Source organism: Lontra canadensis, unplaced genomic scaffold (assembly GCF_010015895.1).
Source record: "Lontra canadensis isolate GAN:19392208 unplaced genomic scaffold, GSC_riverotter_1.0 scaffold31, whole genome shotgun sequence".
Classification (NCBI taxonomy): domain Eukaryota; kingdom Metazoa; phylum Chordata; class Mammalia; order Carnivora; family Mustelidae; genus Lontra; species Lontra canadensis.
The window spans coordinates 10210636-10232350 of NW_022631025.1; the positions used below are offsets into that span (position 1 = coordinate 10210636).

A 21715-nucleotide genomic window follows, 5' to 3' on the forward strand; every position below is an offset into this window, starting at 1 on the left:
TTTGGCCGTTCTCCACGCTGCTGGGACTTCTGCCCGGCCGGCCGAGCTCGGAGAAGTACCTACATCTTTGCAGTTTTCCGACTTGGAGAAGTGGATCAGGTCATCGTTGTACATGTCCTGGGTGTTGAGCAGGTCACTATACTCCTTCTGGCTGAGATCTTCAGGGTTGATCCCGTTGGCCCTGAGGAATTCCTGGTACGCCACGCTGAATGCCTGCCCAATGGACTGTGCGATGAGCTGGGCCTAGACAGCAGCCGGAGAGGGAATACAGCGGTCAACCAGAGAGAGGGAAGACAGCGGTCAACCAGGCAGCAGGACGGGGAGCCCCAGCAGTCAGCCGGGCCAGGTGGTCTACAGGGGACGCGAATCCCAGCCAGAGTCCGTGCTCAGAATTACTAGGGACATGTTTTATTAAGGCAGTGACCACAAGGGGGCTTGTTGAGGGGACAGGACTCAGAGATGCTGGACTTGTGTCGTGAGCGGGACCGGCCTGCCCGATGATGAGCCATCCTACACCCCGAACGATGCTGGAGTGGCCCTCGGACCCTCGTATGCATGTAACACCGGGAACAAACCACGTGTGTCTGTGTCTGGGACTCGACTTCAGGTTATATAACGCACAAAGGCATGACTTGCCCAGCTCTAATGCACGTGGAACATTCCAAGAAGACAGCTGCCGTGTCAACTGGGAGAAGACGACAACTGGCTTTGTCTGGCATTTTACTGGAAAGAAGCGTCGTGACTCTGGAAAATCCTTAGCCTCAGTGCTCGTCATGGTATCTGGGATTCGCACGGCGAGGGGGTCCCGCAGGGGTGGGGTGTGCGTATCTATTTTCTTATGGGCCCTCCATTCAAGACGTCACATGCAAGTGTTTATGACAGTCAGTGAAACACCGCGTTCTCACGTCTAAACCTATTACTCAAGGAGGTGAAAGCCTCTGACAGCTCCACTGTTCCTTCGGGCGTGGCCGGCCCCAAGCGTCTATGTACTGGAGGAAGGACCGCTTGATTTTAGCTGCCTTTCCTTTCATTTTCCCTCTGTGTTGCATGTACAGCAGTACTTCAGCTTGTGAACAGGTTTTCAAAAGGGCAGGTTATATTATCTGTGAATTTTATCTCAGGACTGGAACAGAGCATCACAAAACATCTGTTGTACAAAGGGGGTTCAGGGCCCTCTTGAGAACCCTGCTTGAGTCCAGCCCCATGTTTTCCAGGTGAGGAGACAGAGGCCCAGAGACACGAAGGAACCTGCTCACGGTCACACAGCTCATAGCACAGGAGAGCTGCTTCCGTGGCTCCTTTTCTGGCACTAGGCTCTGATAACCTCTCCCCGCACCAAGTCATCCAGGCTGTGGGCTCGGCGAGCCAGCAGCCACCGGGTACCTCTCCCGTGTCCGTGCTGCATGAAACGTGACCCGAGGACCCCTGCAGCAATCTGGATGCCCAGCCCACGACTGAGGGAAGCAGGATAGCGCCACAGGCCCTCGTCCTAAGCTCTTGAGGCCATGTTTCAGAATCTAGAAATTTTTAGATTTCAGAAAGGTAAAAGCTGTGTCTATCATCCATTGTCTAAAAACCCCTTTAGAACCTGGGGAAGAACTTGCTCTATAAACAACCAGTAATTTTTCTGCAGCAAAACGTGCAAGACTCACGGTGAGCGGGACAAGTCCTACACGCGGTCTCCAGCAGCTCTGGGCAGGAGTACCAGCCGGCTGACGACAAAAATCCCTTTTGCTTCTCAGAGCCCTTTTTCTGCTCCACCCCAAGATTTATTTATTTTAGAGGGAGAGAGAGCATGACTGGGAGGGGCAGGAGGAGAGGGAGAGAGAGAATCTTAATCAGACTCCATGCTGAGTGGGGAGCCCTACCTGGGGCTCGACCCCAGGACCCTGAGATCAGGACCTGAGCCAAAATCAAGAGTCGGAGGCTTAACCGACGGAGCCACCCAGGCACCCCTCTGGGAGCTCGTTAGAGCTGGAACCGGAGGTCTTCCTTGTCATCCCCATGGCACAGGCAGGGGACAGAGGTTGATAGTTAAGGTGTTTGCTCCCCCGGAAGGGGATGACACGGGCTGGATCCTGGCAGATGGATGCCAGAGCCCACCCTCGTACCCACCCTGTGGGACTGCCTCTCCGTAGAACAACAACGAAAGTCTCGAGAGCAGTGTTTTAAACACACACACAATCCTAAATCCCTCTTCCTTGCCTTGCCCTCAGGAGTTTGGCTAAAAGCCGCTAAGGAACAGGGACGTAAGAACTGGCTGAACTTTTCTCCCTCTGTGACTCCGGGAACTCCACGGGCCATGACAAGGACCCACCGCCCCGTCCTGAGTAAGAGGGGGAAGGAAGCGAGGCCTCGCCCCAGGCGTGAGCAGCAGGGCCGGGACCACGGCCGGGACCACGGCCAGCTCGCAGGCTGCACGTCCCTGTGGATGCACAGGCCAAGCGCCCAGGCTGCTGCTGGGTGGGCGGCCCAGGGAGGGGGCCGCTATCCCTTCACCAGCTCGGCGGCCCCCTGCCTGTTCGCGGAGGCCGGCTCCAGAGCCCGCTCTCCCAGCTCTGGAAGCAAAGCGGTAAGATCCCCAGGCCCATTCTTGTCTGAACTCTCGCTTCCCCATCCTTCCCTTTCTTGGGGAACTCTGGAGGACAAGCAGCCCCTCCTTGGAAGCTGCAAGCCAGGCGGAGGGGGCAGAGGGTGACAGGCACCTGCAGCCCCGGGGAGCTGGCCTAGCTCCACCTTTTGACCCACCTGCAGGACACAGGAGCTGCAAGCTTTGAAATCCAGCTTTCGAAACCTTCTGAGAAACTCCTAAAGCCCATCCGCTCCCAGTCTGAGCGCTCGGCCTCAGGCTCAAAGGGACGGCAGGGAGAATGCCTGGGAGAGGCGCGTCAGGCCGTCTGCCGTCTCAGTGCTCTTGTCCCCAGGGCCTAAGTTTGAGAACTGGACCAGTACAGGATGCTGCAAAAAGCGTGAGCATCCCCACGGCCCTGCGGCCGCAGCTGTGACGGCTCTGAGTCCCCGGGGAAGAGAGCCTCTGCCTCCTGACTTCTCGCAGGAAGGCAATTTACTGCCACAAGATGAATGCTCTTCTGGAGAGAAATCGTCTCCTGGAAGGAGTCAAGGCGACCACAGGCAATTTTTCTTGAAGGAGCGAAGGGCTCTCTGCTCACTGTGAGGAAGGGAGCTTACTCCACCGTGGCAGGAGGAAGATCTCAGTCAACAGCACTGACATGGCCCTCCGGGTGGGGGGGAAGGGGGCTCTGTGGTTCCAGACCTTCCAGGCTGTGCTGTTGGCCCTCGAGGGAGCCTCTAAGGGCTATCAAGCTTTCAGAGAAGCTGGGTCCTAATGTGGTTTGATGCCTGGACGCCTCTCCAGCAGGTCTTGGGACAACGGGGGAAGAAGCCAAAAAGAACAGGCCCTGCCTCCGTCATTAATGACTTTTCTCTGTTGACCATGTCACCTGGAAAGATGAGGGCTGGGGATCCCTGGGTTTGTGACAGGAGCAGCACCTGGTCTTCATAAGGACTGGGAGTGGGCAGGCGGTGCTCCTGCCACTGTGGGGTTGGGGGTGGTAGGAGCAGGAATCCCAACTTTCCTGCGGTCTAGAGGGCAATCCTACACAACCGAGAACTGCCCTCATGCCCAGGTGAGATGTGCTTGGGGTCCCCACAGGACTGATCACCTGACCACATTCCTTCTGCTCTTCTTCTCTCATTCTAAGCTGTCCTCAAACTACACGAGCAGGTCCTGGCCTCAGGGCCTTTGCACTGCTTTTCTCTCAGTTGACACAGGTCTCTCCTTAAATGTCACCTCCCCAGAGACGACTTTGTTGAGTACTCCATCGGACACAGCTCTTGTCCCAGTGTTAGTTTTGTTTATAAAACTCCTCACCATTCAGTTCTGTATTAAGTATATTTACCTAATTTATTTTCTGTCTCCCTATAAGCCTCATGACGAACACCTTGTCTGTTAATTCAGCCTTGTCTCCCATGTACCTGTTTTGTGCACGATTAAGGAGACCGATTCGGGTTCTGAGAAAGAGCATCTGGCCCCCCAGGGGCCGCCCAGGTCACCCAGAGGGACATCAAGGGAGGCGGGCTTACATCCTCAGACTCGAAGACGTGGCAGACCATCTTGTACTGCCGTTTTCCATCCTGGGACGGGTGGGAGGCCTCCACGTTCTCCTGGGAGTTGGAGCGGGGCAGCCGGCGGCGGGCCATCAGCACCACGATGTTCCCGATGTCAGCGATATAGGAGATGGTCCTCAGAGGGTGGTCCATCATCGTCTCCTGGGGGCGCAAGGGAGAGGATGCTAAGTCCAGGAGGCAACTAACGGCCCAGGAGACAGTCTGCCGCCCTGCAGCCTGGCCACATGTGGTCCATATTTGGGGGCCCAGGGGCACCCTGCAGAGACAGTGGGTAGCCTCACACGCCCCCACCCAGGCCTGGGGGCGGGTCCCTCGACTAATAATACAGCCAGAGCAGGAAGTGTCTGGGGCCCGTGGGAAAAAACTTCAGTCATTTTATAACCAGTAGAATCTCCGGCGGAGAAGTTAAAAAAAAGGTACAACGATGCACGGGTGATGGCTGTAGTGTGTGTGTGTGTGTGTGTGTGTGTGTGATTTTAAACACAATTTCTTCAAAGGCTGATCTGTTCAAGTTCATCAATCTCCTCATCAAAACGTACGAGATTATTAGCAAACAACATCCACGGCATACATGTCCCTTTGATCTTTAAGGGACTGGTCCCAAGAGCAGCACAGCGCCCCCGCACCCCCCGGCAGTGGGCGCTGCAGACATAGCCTTCCAGCGTGCGTGGGAGTTGGTGGCGAGGACAGTGGCGCTAGGGACACGGGCACAGACTCTGAGCTGCCCTGCGGGGCTGGGCACGTCCCCCCCGGGACAGGCAGGCGGGCCGGCTCGTACCTGGGAGTCGGCATTCAGCACTTTGATTCTCTGGGTAGAGATGAAGAGGTCCACCTCCGTCATTGGCTGAGATTCACCTTCGGGAGCCTGAGAAGAGAAACGCACAACGGGGGAGAGCTTAACCCCTTCCCCGACTCCAGTGAACGGCAGCAAGGTCAGCTCACACACAAAGGCACTGAGACACAGTCACCAGAACGGCAGTGCGGACTCCAGATTTAGACCGCCAAGGCTGAAGGGACCACAGAGGAGGGACTCGCGGACGAGTGTTCGCATCGCCAAGTCATAGTGAAAAATGCCAAATTCCCTCTGCGTCTCCCCCTATGGAAGCAGTAACTCTCTGCTGATTTGACTCTACAAGCAACGATTGTGAATGCCCTTTCAGCGGGGCTCGTGGGGCCCAACACGCTGAAGAAAAAGGGCAAGTGACCCATTCCCCAAGACCCTGGAGATGTCACTTAGAGTCTGCCCCTGGCCAAGCGATGGGGGACGACGTTTGTAGCAGGTGCAAAAGGAAGTCATTTGGATGCAGTTCTGGTAAGAGGGTCTTCATGTTCATACACCACCTTAGCAACACAGAAGCAGTCCCCACTCCTGAAGCCACCCCCTTAGGAAGGAACCCCAAATGCCTCAACACCCCACGGGCAGCCCGTAAGCACCTAGAAGCTCCATAACCCAAAAAGCACATCTGCCTGGTTCGTTTAGGGTTTAACTCCGCACAGTGTGGTTATTAGCGAGTTTTCTTTTTTGCATCCAGCAATCTGACAAAATCCACAAGTCAAACGTGACTGTAATTGAACAGACCCAAGTCCCTGCCGCATTAGTGCTCCTGAACGGTGGGAACTTCTGTGCTACCGCAGACTTCATTTAGCATCTCCAATCTGCTCCCTGTTGTTTCTCGGATGTGAAATGACTAATGAGCAACAGAAAACAGCCACTTTAGGGAACTAAGTTTTGAGAAACGTTGGCTAATGGGGCGGTTCAAAAAGAAATCTGAACAAAAACTTGCTGGATGCAGAAAACAAAAACACAAAATAATAAAAAGGCAGAACATAAACAAACGAAAAGAACAGGCATAACACCAAGCTGATGAGGTTGTTTGTACTGCACCTTCTTTTTGCTTTTGGCTAATTTCTGGGCCATCTGCTTAGCATGGAACAAACAGAGACAGGAGAACAGTTAGAAAAGAATTTGCAGAGAGTCAAAGTCGAAAAGGGAGTCGACAAACTGGGATCGAGAGGGGCATAAAGCATTTCTGGGTGAGGAGGACGGACTTTAAAAAAAAAACCCTACTCTGCACACAATCAGTTTCCTAACTCAAAATTGAGGAGGTGGCAGGGGCCGAAGGAAGAAGGAAAAGGCATTTGATGCTTTCAAAGAACCGACTTGGTTCTGTTACTTTTCTTGTTGGCCTGTTTGGTATTTCATTGGTTTCAATCCACATCTAAATTTCCTTCTACTTTCTTAGCATTAAATTTCCTGATTTTTTTTTCTTGCTTCCTGAGATGAAAATTTAAATTACAGATTTTTAACCTTTCCCCCCGATATTATTTGCTTAAAACTGTGACTCTCTCTCCAAGTACTGCCTTAGTTGTATCCCACAAATTTTGATATGTTGCAATTATCACTTCAAAACATCTAATTTCCAGTGACTTCTCCTTTGGACTCTGGATGATTTAGAATTGTTATTAATTTTATTACATTGGGGGATTTTCCAGTTATCTTTCTGTTACGGATTTCTGAAGTAATTCCACTGTGGTTCGAGAGCACACCTGGTTCCAAACCTTTTGAACTGTGCTGAGTCTTAGCCCTGTGGCTCAGAACATGACTGACTATGGTGAATGTCAGGGGGAATTCAAAAGATGCATTCTCGCACTGTTGGGAACAGTGTTCTATCAAAAAAAAAAAAAAAGGGGGTATGACTCAAATCTAGGTACGTGGTTTTTTCTTCTCTGCTCATTCTAAAATGTACTGAGAGGTGTGTTAAAATCTCCAACTGTTCTTGTGGATTTGTCTGTGTCTCCTTTGGCTCTGCCAATCTTTGCTTTATCTATTTTATATCCATGTTATAAGGTACATATGTATTTAAGGTGCTATGTCTCCCTACGGATCTTTTTCTTTTTCTTCATCTTTAGTAATTCTTGCTTTCAATTTGTGTCATGTTCATATGGCCTATTCCTAACTAGAAATAGGTGTAATATTCCCCCCTTTGTTCATAAGTAGAAGCTAGTATGGTTGATTAAAAAAAAGAGAGAGAGATCGGCTGCAGTCTGATTGTCTAAAACTGAATCCTGGCTCTGCCACCAACTAGTTGTGTGACTTGGAGCAAGCCACTTACTGTCTCTGTGCCTCAATTTCCTCATCTATAAAACAAGGATAAACACAGGACTATTGTGAGCATAAAATATGTATATGCAAAGCTCTTGAACAGTGCCTGGTGCATTATGAACACTACATTTGTGTTTGTTCTAGAATTATAATTTACCCATGTCAAAATGCAGTTTCTTGGCTTTGGTAGGGCTTGCTGGACACACACAGATCTTGCACGAATAATGGTGAGTCAGTGGCCAGACCCAAAAGACTGCTGCAGTGGTGGGGGCGGGTGGACGATCGTCTGCTCTCTCATGCTCCCTGGTACTCACCTGCAGAAAAGCCCTTTTGCTCCCAGCAGCACACCTCTGTTTCACGAATGAGTCAAATGTGTTGTCTGTTCTACCTCACTGTGCAGAGACTGCATGAGTCAGGGATCCAAACACCACGTACTTACTCTCTGGGACAGTCAGGAAACTAGGGCAGCCCTGCTCCCACACAGGCTCCCCGCCAGAGCTCTTACTGTGGTCATGAATCCATGGGGAACAGTCAGCCCTGGGAAGGTGAGAAGGCAGCAAGGGCCAGGGTCATCCTGACTGCATGTGATGGTGGCAATGTGTCTGCGTCTGTGGGGCGGCCCTGGGCCCAGGCTGCGCCACACCACGCGGGTTCCCGTGTGGAATCTGTGAGTCCTCCTGGCAGAAATTCTCATCTGTATCAGCTCTACTCCTCATGATTAGTGACAGCTGTGGGGTCCTACAAGGGAATGACCAAATTCTGTGCGCATGCACGTGGGTGACGAGGAAGGGATCAAAGGGGCAAACTGAGTTTCATGAAGGGTATCCTAAAGTAACTTTTAGGGAGTTAAAGGTATTTTAGGCACTTAAAGTAATACCATCTTTCCACCACAGGACATTCAGGTGCCCTGAAACAAATCCTAATTTTTTTTAAAATTTACACATGACATTGGGAGGGGGTCGGATCCAGAATGAGAAGTTGCAGGAGCAGAGAAGCCCAGGAGAAACGCAGGGCCAGCACAGGTCATAAGGCAAGGAATGACACCATCCATTTAATATCCTTGTATTTCACGGGACTGAGTACGGCTTGCCCCGCAGAAGGCTGTGGTGCAAAGGATACAGACTGTGGCACAGTGGTTGTCCACCCACTCACTCTGCAATGCGACCTGAGGGTTTACGGTTAATCCTCGCTAGGTTAGTCACGCTAGAGAACCTCCTGATGATTCTAGCTTTCCTTTCCCCAGCTGACATTCACTGAGCCCTTGCTCTGAGCCAGGATCCTTCTAAGTCATTCATGTGTATGGCAATGAGAAAGCTTACAGTAACCCTGTGAGGTAGGCACTGCAGTATTCTCTTGCGGAAGTGGAAACTGAGGCACAGAGAGACTAATTAACTTGCTCAAGGTCACACAGATGTTAAGAGGCAGAATAGATTTTCAAACCCTGGAAGTCTCACTCCAAACCACTAGTTGTCCAACTGAGGCAAGTCTCGCATCTATAAACTTCTCACTTTGTAAACAGGGTTAATAATACCTACCTCCCAGGATCCCCCACCCCTCCATTTTGAGGAGTAAACGAGTTCGTGGAGTTCATGTGAGTTCACAGGAAGAACCTGCTTTAAGTGTTAATAGCCTCTTCACTAATCACAGCTGGGAAATCATGTGGCTTACACAGAATTTCAATGATAGAAATTTTAATTCTACAATTAAGTCTTGATTTTTGGCATTTCAAGAAAACCTTTCCATAAAAGAAGAGAAAAAATCTGATCTTTTGGGACAAGCTAGTAACGACAGATATGAGCATGTCTGATAATGAATGCTCCTTACACAAATGCATACACCAAAAAACATCCAACACCATTTGTGAGCTAATCACACGAGCTTCACAAATGTGGGAAGAATGGAGACACAGATGCCACACTCCGGCGTGGACACGAAGCAGTTTCCAGGGCTCAGGTAGGGGAGCCCGTCTTCTAGCCGAAGAGGAGAAAATGCAGCGGGCATGAGGGTGGGATGGAGCATGGGGACGTAGTGGAGAGAAAGGAAGACAGGGACCTAGCCTCCCTGGCCTCGGGTCTGGTTCTCTGGGGAGGGTTACGGCGTGGTTCCCATGCTGTAGGCGGCGGGGGTGGGGGGCCATATATGCTGCCACCAGGCAGGGCAGAGATTTCTCCCAAAACATGTTCCAGAGAATCTGACCACAAGAGTCAAGTGGGTATCGCACAGTGATAGTGCATTCCGTGTTCAAATAATGATGAGGCTTTCCCGTTATACCAAGCAAATTAGCTCTTAGTACAGGACTTCTCAAAAATCTTTAATAGGAAAACACAGATGGCAAATATCGAAAAAAGAGAGAAATTTTGCAGTGTCTCCTGAGCTAATGTGCCAACAGAACCTTATGGGTAGGGAGTGCTCAGCTTGACTGGGATGTCCCAGGGCAGTGGGAGAAGAGATACCCCGTCAGGCTGGGGTGGTCTACCATTCCCCAAATTGTACGGCATGGGAGAACCTCCTGGAGGGCTTATGAAAACACAGATTCCTGGGCCCTTCTCCCACCGTGAGTTTCTGACTGGGGTGGGCCTGAGAAGCTGCATTTCCAGCATTGCCTAGCGGCGCTACTGCTGTCCGGGAAGGACTCCCATTTTGAGATCCACTGCTTGAATGCATTCCTTGTTGGATCGGGGTTTCCTAAAAGGATATTATTTCTTCTCAAAAATAGCAAACAACAAAGGCAGAAAGAGTACATTAGGGAGGGTCCAGAGATGAAAAAAAAAACTTAAGAATAATGGCAGATGTCTTCTGATTCTGCTATTGCATTTAGATCCACCTTACTTATTTTATCTTGGTAGATGAAAAAAACCTTTAATTTCAGATTCCTCAGCCTGCCTCTGTTATTGCTACTTAAACACTCTTCTTGGTTCCCTTCCAGACTACACGTTTCTCAAGGTCAAGGACTGGGTCTTGGGTGGTTTTTATCTCTTGAGATGCCTATCACAAGGGTCTGCAAAGGAACACTCTGCTTCCTGAGCCAAATTCCTTTGTTTTCTTCTCGAGTTAAGTAGAAAATTTCTGGCCAAACTACAACTCCAAATTCTCTCCCTAGCTGACAAATAAATCCACACATCTTTTAAACTAAGAAAATATTCATTCTTCAAACTCCAAGTGTAAATCCAAGAAGCATCCAAACCGACCAATGGAAGAGAAATTTAAAGTCGGTTCTGAAAGCCAAGCTTCAGGTTTGGTGTTTGCTCAGAGACAAGCGGCTAGAACATCCCTGTCCACGCAGGACCGGGGTGAGGAAGGGCTCAGCCGTCAGCCGCATCCACCGGGTCAAACCAACCACGTGGGCAGAGGTAACAAAGAGGGGTAAGGCGGGGATCCCCGCGGGGAATGGGGGGAGGAGGAGGAGGAGTTGGAAACAGGAGGAGGACACCCTCTGTCTTGTTCAGATGACTGCACCAAGGCAGAAATTACTAATCGGTTTAGGTCCAGGATATTGCTAAAGGGATTTCCGAGTAAATCCGTAGCTTTTCTTCTTTCCTTCCTTCCTGGACAGACACTGTCACATCTGTAGCTTCCTTCCTCTCGGCATCTTTAGAGAGGTGGCCTAGAAGAACTCCTTTCTGAAAGGTCAACCACTTTGGGAAAAACCGTGGCACCAACTCCCTTAGAGAAAGGGGTCTCCCTGGCAGGTGCGGGAACCACGGCGCATGCGCCCGGTAGACCAGCCCGCCTGGTGGGGATAGATGCTCCGCTCCCCTACCCCCCGGCGCCCTCTGCCGGACGTGAAATGCCGGTGCACATCCTGACAGCAACTTTCTAGGGTAAATGCGGGTCTGAGCACAGACTCCGCCTACAACTTGAGAAAGAGGCTGGGTGTAAAGTCAAGCAATCTGACAGGCACTTCAATGGAAGGAGTTCAAAGGAACCGGAGGCGGGAAATATTTGATGGCAGGCAGCGGTTCCTTCAGAGGCATGGGAGCACGTTGTGAAATGATACTTATCAATGAAATGCAACCACTGAACTTTACCACTCTATAATGAACTCCTGACACCACCCTAATGTGCTGTAAAAATAAATCTATGTTCTCCAGGTGCCTGCTCTGCTCGTGGCAGGTCTGCAATGGATTTACCGTCAGACAGCCTCATCCCGCTTGTTCTGATCACCACCACCATCTAATTCTTCGCTTCAGACCCGCTGTGGACCTTCTAGATACCCATTCCCTGAAGTTTCCGAGTGAACATTCTGGTTTCTTGTCGGGGGAGCCGGGCTTCAGGAAGGGACCTCACCGCGGGACGCAGAAGCTGTAATTCACAGCACGCTTGGTCCCGGGTGGGTCCTGCACTCCCGCTGGTCCTGTGGACGCGAGCAGCACCACGGGCCTGTGTTCGGGGGTGAAGCTGCGTCATGGTGTTGCTGGGTATCCGTTCTGTTTGGTCAAGCGGCCTGCAGTGACCTCGCATGCACGCTAGCCCCTCACGCACGTCCATATGCTGGATAACAGGCCCCTGAGCCTCAGGCAAATGTAAGCTCTTGATATAAATTCCCGACGGCCCTTGTAATAAATAGTCCCCCTCACCTCCAGGGCCTCCCGCGTGTGCATCCCTTAGACAAGACCCCTGTGGAGCTTACCAAACCCTGCTCTTCTAGGTAGGAACCGGCCCAGTCAAACCCAGGAACCGCAAAGTATTCCTCTCACAGACCCTCATAAAGGCACGTGCCCCAAGCTCAGTCTCACCCTGTGCCTGCACTCATGTGGCCGGGACCCCCAGCCTGCGGCCCCCTTGAGGCATGCCGGCTCCTTCCTTGAGGATCTGTGAGTAATAAATGTCTCCATTTCCATTTCCCTTGTGCTCTTTGGTTCAACCATCTGGCACGTCAGGGCTCTGCTGAACAAATACTAACTTCACAAAATCCTAATGGGCTCTGTTTGGGAACTGTGGGACATCAGGAGTCAGAATGACATCCCAACAGACTTTGCCTTTAAAGAAGTTCTCACCTGAAAAAAGTAGCCGGTTCTCTCATACGATCCGGGTGTTCCTGTTTTGAATGCTGTGCCTGGGACATCCTCAATTCGGGAACACTTTGGGGAGACCTAGAGGTATTTCTGCCACTCTTCGGGATAAGGGGAGACAGAAGGAAGCCCAGATGGGCAGCTCAACGGGAACCTGATGCTCCTTCCACCAGTAACACTGATGAGTCCAAAGGACCCAGAAGGTATAAAGTTCGTATGATATGCTGGCATGGGGTCATCCTGCCACATTTGGGGGCCACACCTCTCTGTGGGCAGGGACGGGACTTCCCTTGAGAGAAGTGGACATTCCTACTGTCAGTCATGCGGGCAGAGGCTAATTCTGGGAGAAGACATGGCCACCTCAGCAGCAGGCCCTGGGGCGGCAGGGTCTCTGAGGCACAGGTGAGGTTCAGAGACCCTGGTAAAGTGGTAGAGTGGGTCCCAGACACCTGCAAGAAGCAAGCGGGCTCCTGTGGGCAGATGTGCCTCTTCCAGGTCAGCAGAGGGTGTAAGAGAAGCCAGCAACTCATGGTCCTTGAAGCCATGGGGACCTGCACCTCGACCGGGCAGCAGGGGCCTGGGTCATCACAGTGAGGGCCTCTTGCCTACATTCCCAGTCTGTGAATAACACGGGAGTCAGCCTGGGCAAACAGGCCAGAAACACTGCCTTGAGCCCTACACGACCTCTGTGCTTCCTCGCCCCTGGTCCCACCAGTGAGCCCCTGGGGGCCCCGGCTTTCCTGGGCACCCACCCCCTCTCCCCCTTCCCTCTTGCTTGGGTCCATCCTGCACAGTCGCTGGCTTGGCTCACTTCTGCAGGTGCCGCGGAGCCGAGGGGAAGGAGCTTACCTTCTAACTGGCCATTTCCCCTCCCTCCTAAGACCGTGGACAGCCTTGCACACTTGAGTAAGTGCTCAAGAAATACTTTCCCCGGATGAAGGACCCTAAGTTCCTATCTTGCCCTCATGCTTCTTCCTCTCTCCGCAAGGCCACACAAACACCAGGAGGCAACAGGGAGCGTGTGCACAAGACCATATGGAAAAGGGACTGGCTCTCTGAGGACCAACGGCATTTTGACCAGCTGAAGCCGTAAACGACCAAATCTGGTGAGTCCTAATCCATTCCAAGTCGCCTGAAATCCTTGGTTCTGGGTTTTTCAGGGCTGCTATCCCTGGGGCTCTGGTGGCATTTTAAGGGCACGGGATGCATTCCTGGAGCCTTGCGTCTGTCCAGGATTCCGGGTGGTCCCGGCATCACGCTGATTCTAGAGCCCTGCACTGCCACGTCGGGATGCCAGTCCTGGCCGGCTCAGCCCAGCAGGGAATGGTTTAAACCAGACAGAAGGAGTTCCTGGATCAAACAGGCCTGCTCCTCAGATTCCAACAGGTTATGACTGGCTCAATCTAGTTTCAACTGGGGTAGCCCGGCACGGACTCATTCTGGTTAGGTCTGATCCAGCGGTTTGTGGAGCCGGAAGCGAACCAGTTCAATCTGGCTTGAGCAGGATCAGCAGGAGACCCCAATGGAACCACGCGCTCCTGCGAGGGTTCAAGTCACTGATCATTAGGTCTGCAGAAATCCGGGAATAAGTTCTCACCCGGGAGATAGAATGCTCAAAACGACATCCTTCCTCACCACACCAGCTTCCCGAAGTTTACGTTCCTAGGTGCGTTTTAAGACTGGTCCTTAGGATCGCCCCAAATACCCAGCATTGATACCTCAGGGCTCCGGCACACGTGTTTTGTGTTCAGAGCGTTAGCAGGTGCGCTGTCCCCACCCCCACACTGGCTGCATGAGGTGTGGGGAGACCCGTGGGCACGGCTCAGGCCCCAGCACCCGCCCCTCACCTTGATCCTGCTCACGGCTTCCTGGGCCTGCATCATGCGGACGTTCTTGGAGGGCGTCTTGTCTGACAGCAGCTGGGTGGAGCCAAGGTAATTGGCAGCAAAAATGATCCCATCGATCAAGTCCTCGGGGTCACAGGGTCCGGGAACTGGAACACACAGAGCCATGGCGGTGAGCGAGGCCGCCCTGGGGTCGGGCCCCTACCAGAGCCCCAGGACTGCGCGGCCCCCCTCACCCCGCTGCGCGGTGGCAGCCCCGGCGACCCCACACCAGACACCCCGCGGAGTCCGAGGCGTCCCCCTGCATCTGCTTTCGCTCACCCCTTGTTCTCAAAGGGAAGGAGCAATTTCCTCTTAATCCACGTCGCCCAGGCCACTTACTGTGAGAAGGGGCGTTTATTTAAATATGAAACGTAAAGTCGGTGAGAAAGGGTGTTGTTTCTCCCGTTAGACTGTGAACCCTTTGGGGACAAAGACCACGTCATGTTCCTCTTTGGTTCTCATGTCTCATCCGTGTCTGTCACCCAGTGGGTGTCAAATAAATGGGTGCCAGACACGTGGCTAGGGGAGCAGGGGGGCTGCTTTGTTAGAAAACCTCATTTAATAACAGTTCCTTCAGCTGCACCATCCCCCCTCTCTCTTCCCACTGTAGCCATAATGGAGAAAACAAACTGTATAAATCAGGAAAAGGGGTATTTGCTTCAGAATGTCCAGATTCCTAAATGACCTCTGACCCCGATTCTGGGAGGCAGAGGACAATTACCCCAGAGCCAGAGACTCCTGCAGCGGACCTTGCTGACTCAAAGGCTCTCCTGGTCCCAGCTTGCCTCCATGTACAGATCAATTTCAAGGAAAGTCAGATTTTCTGTTCTCAACTGACCGGCCTTTGAAATTAAACCTTAGTTTTAAAATATTTAAAATGGGGGCATCTGATCCTAACCGTACCCAACTGTAAACATTACTTGAAATTAAAACATGTCTGGGACTAATACATAACTTTATAACAGATGCACCAAGAAAGGCTTTTCATTCTACAATGGAAACGTATGTATTTTCTTTGGCTTGAATGCCATATTTGGGGAGATTAAAAATATACGTTTTAACCTACTGTTCAAACCTCAGGCTCTTAAATTAGATAACTGGAAATGGAAACAATTTGCTTTTTCCTTTTGGAAAGCTAATCTGAAGTGATTTTTATTTTTGTCCCCCAACATCGAGCTCATCTGGAGCTTAACCAGCTGCTTCCCGTGATAAGCTACTTATCAGGGTACAATCTTAAAATAATCTGATCATTTCTCTAAAGCCAAGGCAGTGGTTGAAACAAAGAAATTAACGGTGTTTTAGGAAAGATCTTCATAAAGCATCTGTGTAGTAAATAAATAAGGAAACCTGTTATTTGTCTTTTTCTAGATCTTTCCGAGAAAGTCTTCCGGACAGTTAACCTGCGTCCACCATGGGCCAGTAATTCCCCTTCTCAACAGTCACACGTTTCCTGCCCTGAAGCTTTGCTAGATGTCAGAAGGGTTCAGGGTATTTCCAACAGACGATGTTAGTCGTAGAGCAGGGAAGCGTTTCTAGCCAAAATAACACATGGACAGGTTTGCACCCACATTACAGTTCGTAAAAAGTAAAAGATCATCTATCTCTCTCCTACCATAAATTCCCCTGATGGGTTTAAGTGTGATTTAAACATAATCATTTTTGCCTAACCAGGCATTGAGAAAAAAGATCTCATCTGGGATAGTAACTTCTAAAAACCTTCCATTTATTTTGTGAAAATAATGAGTGTTCAAAGAAGAAGAATTAATGACATACTTCTCTATGGGACTTCCAGTATTGTCTATTCATCTCTGAGCTGGCTCTATTCCCTGAAAGGGTCCCTCTTCGACCATATTAAGTGTGGATCTGCAGATAGGTATAAGAGCAATCCCAGTAATATTTAAAGGACTGTACAAATGTCAACCAGGCAAGAGACAGAAATATTGGACCTAAATACACTGTAATCTGAGATACGATCTTAGAACATTTATCCTCCAGAGAAACTGATCATAATCAAACATCACTGTCACCAGATCACATCTGGGGAGGAAAAAGCCCTAAGTCCATAACTTCATATTGGGGAATTCTTTAAAAGTCAAAAAATTTAACATTATAATGGCCCTAAGTCGAAGAACTGCAGGTTTCATTTTGGCTTCTTAGACTGTGTGTTTCCTCTCGGGGGGCCTCTGTGTTGCTCTGCGGGTGAACAAGCGTACACGTGTCATCGTCACACTCACGGGAATGCTGAGCCTGGCGGAATGACTACGAAGAAGGGAGTTTCCAAACTCCTGGAAACTCCCCAAGGAGTACTCGTGGAATTCTGGAGCCTTGCAAAAATGGCACAGATAATTTAACAGGTCACTCAAGAAAGAGACCTGAGTAACTGAACGAAAGTCACGAGCCTGACCTAAGCTTCAGGAGCGCAGGGTCAGGAAGGTGTGCAAATCCTGGTGACCCACTCTCAGGCGGTGGGGCACACAGATGGTTCACGCCCAGGATCCAAGGGCCAGACAGAACCTCATAGTGGTTTCTGCACATTTGCTCATCTCCAGAAAATCCTCTTTCAAGTAAATGACTAGCTACCCTACTGGAAAAACCATTTGCCATTGTCCCTGGCAGAGGATCAGTAGTACCTCTAGCTAAAGGGGGCATTTGTGTGGGTGAAGAATACGTACTCCATTTCTGTGGTCCAATCTTAACCTGGGGTGCCTTGCCTGGGTAAAGTTCTGGCCCAACTAGGGAGAATTTTATTTCCCTTGAGGTCTTTGCTTCCTGACTGGGTGCCCTTGAGCAGTGAATAACCTGCACAACCATACATGGCCATCCTGCACAGAATACTGTTTACTAGGAGAGTCTGATGCTGTGGTATCAGACTGCCAGCTCACAGACTGGCTCTGATCCTTCATAACTGTGCCATCCTGGGAAAGTTACCCACCTAGCACCTGGAGTAAGAATGTTTCAGTTCTCTCCGGCATAACACAGGGGTAGTAAGCCCACTTCACAAGACAGATGTGAGGAGTCAATCAGTTATTATATGGAAAGTGTGTATCCTGCACAGAGTAAAAGCTTGATAAAACATTGTGCTTAACTCATCCAAGCAAGAGATGGGAATGACTGGGAAGGTCTTTTTTTTTTTTCCCCTCTAAATTAAGAGGACCAAAATGTCTCCCTTAAAGTTCATTCCTACTCGAATGGCCCTTGATCGATATTAAGAGGTGTCCTGGAATGGAGATAAAGAGTCTTGGGTTCAGATGGCATATGACTGTCTCTAAACTGGGAATGGCCCTCAGCCTCCCTGCAAACTCATGGACTCAGTCAGCAAAGTTGGGGGGAGGATCTTTGACAGGCTCAAGGCTACTGTTCTTTCAGACTAAGATTCTAAGACTGTTAAGACTATGAGTGAGTGACTTCGTGGCCTTTCTTCCCCACTAGGGTCTCACAGCCCAGTGCTTCAAATATCCAAAATGTTAGGAGATGCATGCATGATTCAATATTCAATTACTTCCTTTTCAGCTCTTACCTTCAACGTAGGTGGGGAATGAAGCCAAGCTTTTTCTTGACTGTAATCAAGACAAAGAGGTTTCAAAAAGGGCAAACCGTGATGAAAAATGCATTAACACAACTTTATCCATGCAACATGAAAAATAAATAAATCACCAATGACAGATATTAGCCAGATGTCAACCATTTTTGGACACAGGAAGAAAAGTGCAAATAATCACATACATTTCTTACTAAAAGTTACCCAAAGCCCAGAACATCTATTCCTAGTTTAGGTAATCTGAAAACCTTACATTCCACAATCAGAGAGATGTCCAACAGCTTAAAAAAATATATCCCACAGACCAAAACCCATAATCAATACAAAATAATACAAAAGGCTCAGTTTTTATTAAGAATCTGGGTTTCTAAGTGAAAACCTGCTGGATTCATAAAAGCACCAACAATGTGATTATATGTTGAAATCAAGGATTCCCTTGGAGAATTTTATTTCCCTTGAGGTGTTTGCTTCAGTAATCTCTCATTGTGCTAAAAATGTTTGCTAGAGTTTTCTGTTCCTCCTTTCACCGCTTACTGGTTTCAAAATTCCATTATGTGGGTAATTATTATGTGTTACCTTCAAATAAGAACACATTAAACACAGAAGTGAACTGAAAAACCCTGAATTTCTTATACGAAGTAAGACCTCATAGCAAGGGTCAGTCTTCCAACAGCACCATCGGAAGTGGTCGTGATCAGCTAAGACCTTCTAGAACCTGACCGGACGGTGGTTTAAAGGCTCTCAGAGGAGCAACACTTACCATTTGGTTCCTTCCATAAGTGAATGGCCTAAAGGTAACTCTGAGAGGCCCAAGAGTAGGAAATTCATTCCTGCTTTATCCAGTCACAGACTCTGTACTGGATACGTCTGGGGCAGGGTGATGTGAGCATTGCAGGGGGGTGGAGAGCTAATGGCAAAGGCAAGAGTCCTGCACATGAGCAAAAAGGAAGGTTTGCATGGCCAAGGAAGCCTAAAGATTTCCATTGTTAAGAATCTAGCAGGTACTGGGCATCTGGGTGACTCAGTCAGTTAAGTGTCTGCCTTCAGCTCGGGTCACAATCCCAGGGTCCTGAGATTGAGCTCTGTATCAGGCTCCCTGCTCTGCAGGGAGCCTGCTTCCCCCTGTCCCGCTCCCTCTGCCTGCTGCTCTCCTAACCCCACGTGTGCTCTCTCTCTCTAATCAATGAATAAATAAATCTTAAGAAGAATCTAGCAGGTGTTAAGTCATCACTTAAATATGTCCCTTCTAGGAAAAGGGGATCTAGTACAGCACAGCTGCTCAACACGCTGACTTGGGTTGATGGTGAACTCGGGGGTGCCTGGTGGCTGGAAGGGTTAGGGCCCAACAGAGGGCTGGGACACCATGGGAAGAGCTCCATCTTGTAGTACTGCGTAGAATGTCTTCACGGGGGAGATGGGACAGCAAAGGGAGACCAATCCACTTACCATTCGCACAATATTCTAAACACAGTAGTGTTAACCATTACCAGTGGAAAAAAAAAATAAACCCAAAAAACAAAAACAAAAACAAAAAACCAGAGGCAAAGACACCCAGGTTTAAGAATCTCACTTAATTCAGGACAATGACAAGAATTTGACACTCATCACACAAGATACCAGGATGTGCCTGCCTGGGTGCAATGGTCCGTTACACCAAGGATGGTGGGTTTCTTATTTCAGAAGGGATTACCTTTAAGGAAACCAAAGAGACAAGTCCACTGGGAAGGAAAGATCATTGGCTGCTAATGCATTTACGGAAAAATGCACACCCAGCTAAGCTCTGTGCACAGGAAGAAAGACAACTCCCATTTCTATGGCGCTTTCCACTCGTTTTACTTTCCAAATGAGAAGACAGGCCCAGGTGAATGCCAGTGGCAGGACTGTCTAATTCTGGTTAAACACAAACAAACAAAAATCCCTAAGTTCATGGTATGCAGGTAGAAGTTAGCTTCCTCATAAAGACCGAAGACTTTAAAAATTATTATTCCCTACACCCCCACTGGCCTTGCCCTCAGCAGCGAGGGGTCCGGGGTTAGTGAGGGTTTCCTTCATTTTGTCAAAATGGGTTAGCCTCCAGATACATCCAAGAAACTAATTCAGATTTTCTTGGGCCAGTAGGACACTTTACTAAATGCTAATCACAAGGACAGTCCCCAGATTTTAGCAGAAGCTACAAAAGTATTACTTCAGTCTATAGTTCTAAAAGCTGCTGTTTCGGGCACCTGAGTGACTCAGTTGGTTAAGTGAGTGCCTTTGGCTCAGATCATGGTCCCGGAGTCCTGGGATCGAGTCCCCTATCGGGCTTCCCCTGCTCTGCTCGGAGCCTGCTTCTCCCTCTCCCTCTGCCTGCCACTCCCCCTGCTTGTGCTGTCAAATAAATAAAAAAAACCTTAAAAAAAAATAAAATCTGCAGTTTTATTTAGAGCCACAATGGAGGGCATTTGGTACATTTACTTATTCTCTATTCATAAGCTCATGACTGGCTTTCTTTAGTCTCTGCGGTAGTAAGTTTTTTTAAAAAAAAAAGAGTTTTGAGAAATGAAAGAATCTCTAATTATTGCACACAAAGAGGATTCTCATCATAATTTCTAAGGATATGCAGAAACGTGTGCCAAGTCCTGTAGGAACGGAGAAACTAACAAATTTGCCCGGCTTATTATATCTGATGAATAATCAAACGCTGAATATTTGGGTGTCTGATTAGCCCTTTGTTTTCTCACACGTAGACAGAAACGAACATCAGTTGATCCTTAATATTCAAGAAGTAATAAAGCCACATTCAAGAGGATGAGAGGCCAGAATCTTTGGGATTTTCCAGGAGGTCACACTGAACCGTGTGTAGAGCCTGGAGGTCTGACAGTTGGAACAAAGCCGTGCAAGTTAGCTTATCTACACAGCATGTGTGTGGCCTGGGACACTTTTCACCTGGGGTCAAGAGCCTGGCCCCATAGGAGATCTGGTTTTAAATCCTGGCCTGACCACCTGTGGGCCCTGGACCTCAGGTAAGTTCCTGAAGCTCTAGGCTTTCTCAATAAACAATGACGACAGTGATTCCTACTTTACAGAATTATTGTAAGGATTAAATGAGATACTACCTGTGATTTGCTTGGACAGATGCCTGAATGCTGTAAGTGCTCAAGAAATGGTAACTCTCACTGCTGTTATTATCACTGTGGCCTTGACCCCTTTCGTCTTGCTTTTGGTTCTCACCGATCCCTGTACTATGAAGAAAAGCATACGGCAAAGCTGTGGGATCTGGAGTCAGCAGAAACAGTGACCTTCCTACTCCTGTTCCCATGACCTAGGGTCTGAGGACAAGACCAGAGGAGGACAAAGTATTTAAATTCTAATGTTGGTGTCATTTCAGAGAAGGTCTCCCTTATGTTTGTTTTAAAAGGAACAGATTATTGAAAATTATACTTCTCCCTGCATGAATAGTTAATGGCAAATGGATGTATATCCAGTGATAGTTTAAGGGTATATTTTAATGAAGATTCCCTTTAGAAGTGATCTGCCACTCAGGGTTAAATGGAGATGGCTTTCTTCTCTTGCATTTAGCACAATATTATTAATAAAAGGAAGGAAAATGAGGCAATCATTCATTACACGGCGAACCTCTTTCGTGCCTACCCTCAGCAATGATTAGGGAGCGTCTATATTTATGGTGTGCTGAACCCACATGGGGACTCTGGCGCAGGCCGCTATCTACCCGACCCTGGTTCATAACGAGGTAGGGGTGGCATTTGGCTGGGGGTAAAGAGATAACAGTGTGGAAAAGGCAGGGGTTCCCCTGTAGGAAGAGCATCTGTCTTTTCATAGCCCCAGGAACCTCTGTGGGAACAGCAGCATTTTCTCACTTCAGCATTCTCCATGGGGGCTCAGGCTGGCCTCCATCGGCAGGGTGACCGTATGACTCACTGTCCAACAGGGGGACACTTTAAGCTGGACGGTCTAGTCATCTTTAGCCACATGTGACTATTTGATTAAAATGGAATAAAATGCAAAATTCAGTTCCACAGTCCCACGA

The 21715-nt window shown here is 49.2% G+C and overlaps 1 protein-coding gene across 5 annotated transcripts in view; it reads right to left on the bottom strand.

Moving 5' to 3' along the window:
* The window catches only part of APBA1 (amyloid beta precursor protein binding family A member 1), a 189617-nt gene that overhangs the window by 11645 nt on the left and 156257 nt on the right, over positions 1 to 21715 (bottom strand). For 3 of the 5 annotated variants that reach the window (XM_032866582.1, XM_032866585.1, XM_032866581.1), the window contains 6 exons: positions 17668 to 17707; positions 14112 to 14257; positions 6035 to 6070; positions 4928 to 5014; positions 4105 to 4290; positions 64 to 243 (listed from right to left, as the gene is read on the bottom strand). In XM_032866582.1, the coding sequence (XP_032722473.1) occupies positions 64 to 243; positions 4105 to 4290; positions 4928 to 5014; positions 6035 to 6070; positions 14112 to 14257; positions 17668 to 17707 (675 nt within the window). The remainder of the gene's footprint in view (positions 1 to 63; positions 244 to 4104; positions 4291 to 4927; positions 5015 to 6034; positions 6071 to 14111; positions 14258 to 17667; positions 17708 to 21715) is intronic. The other 2 variants (XM_032866583.1, XM_032866584.1) reach the window with 2 other exon arrangements.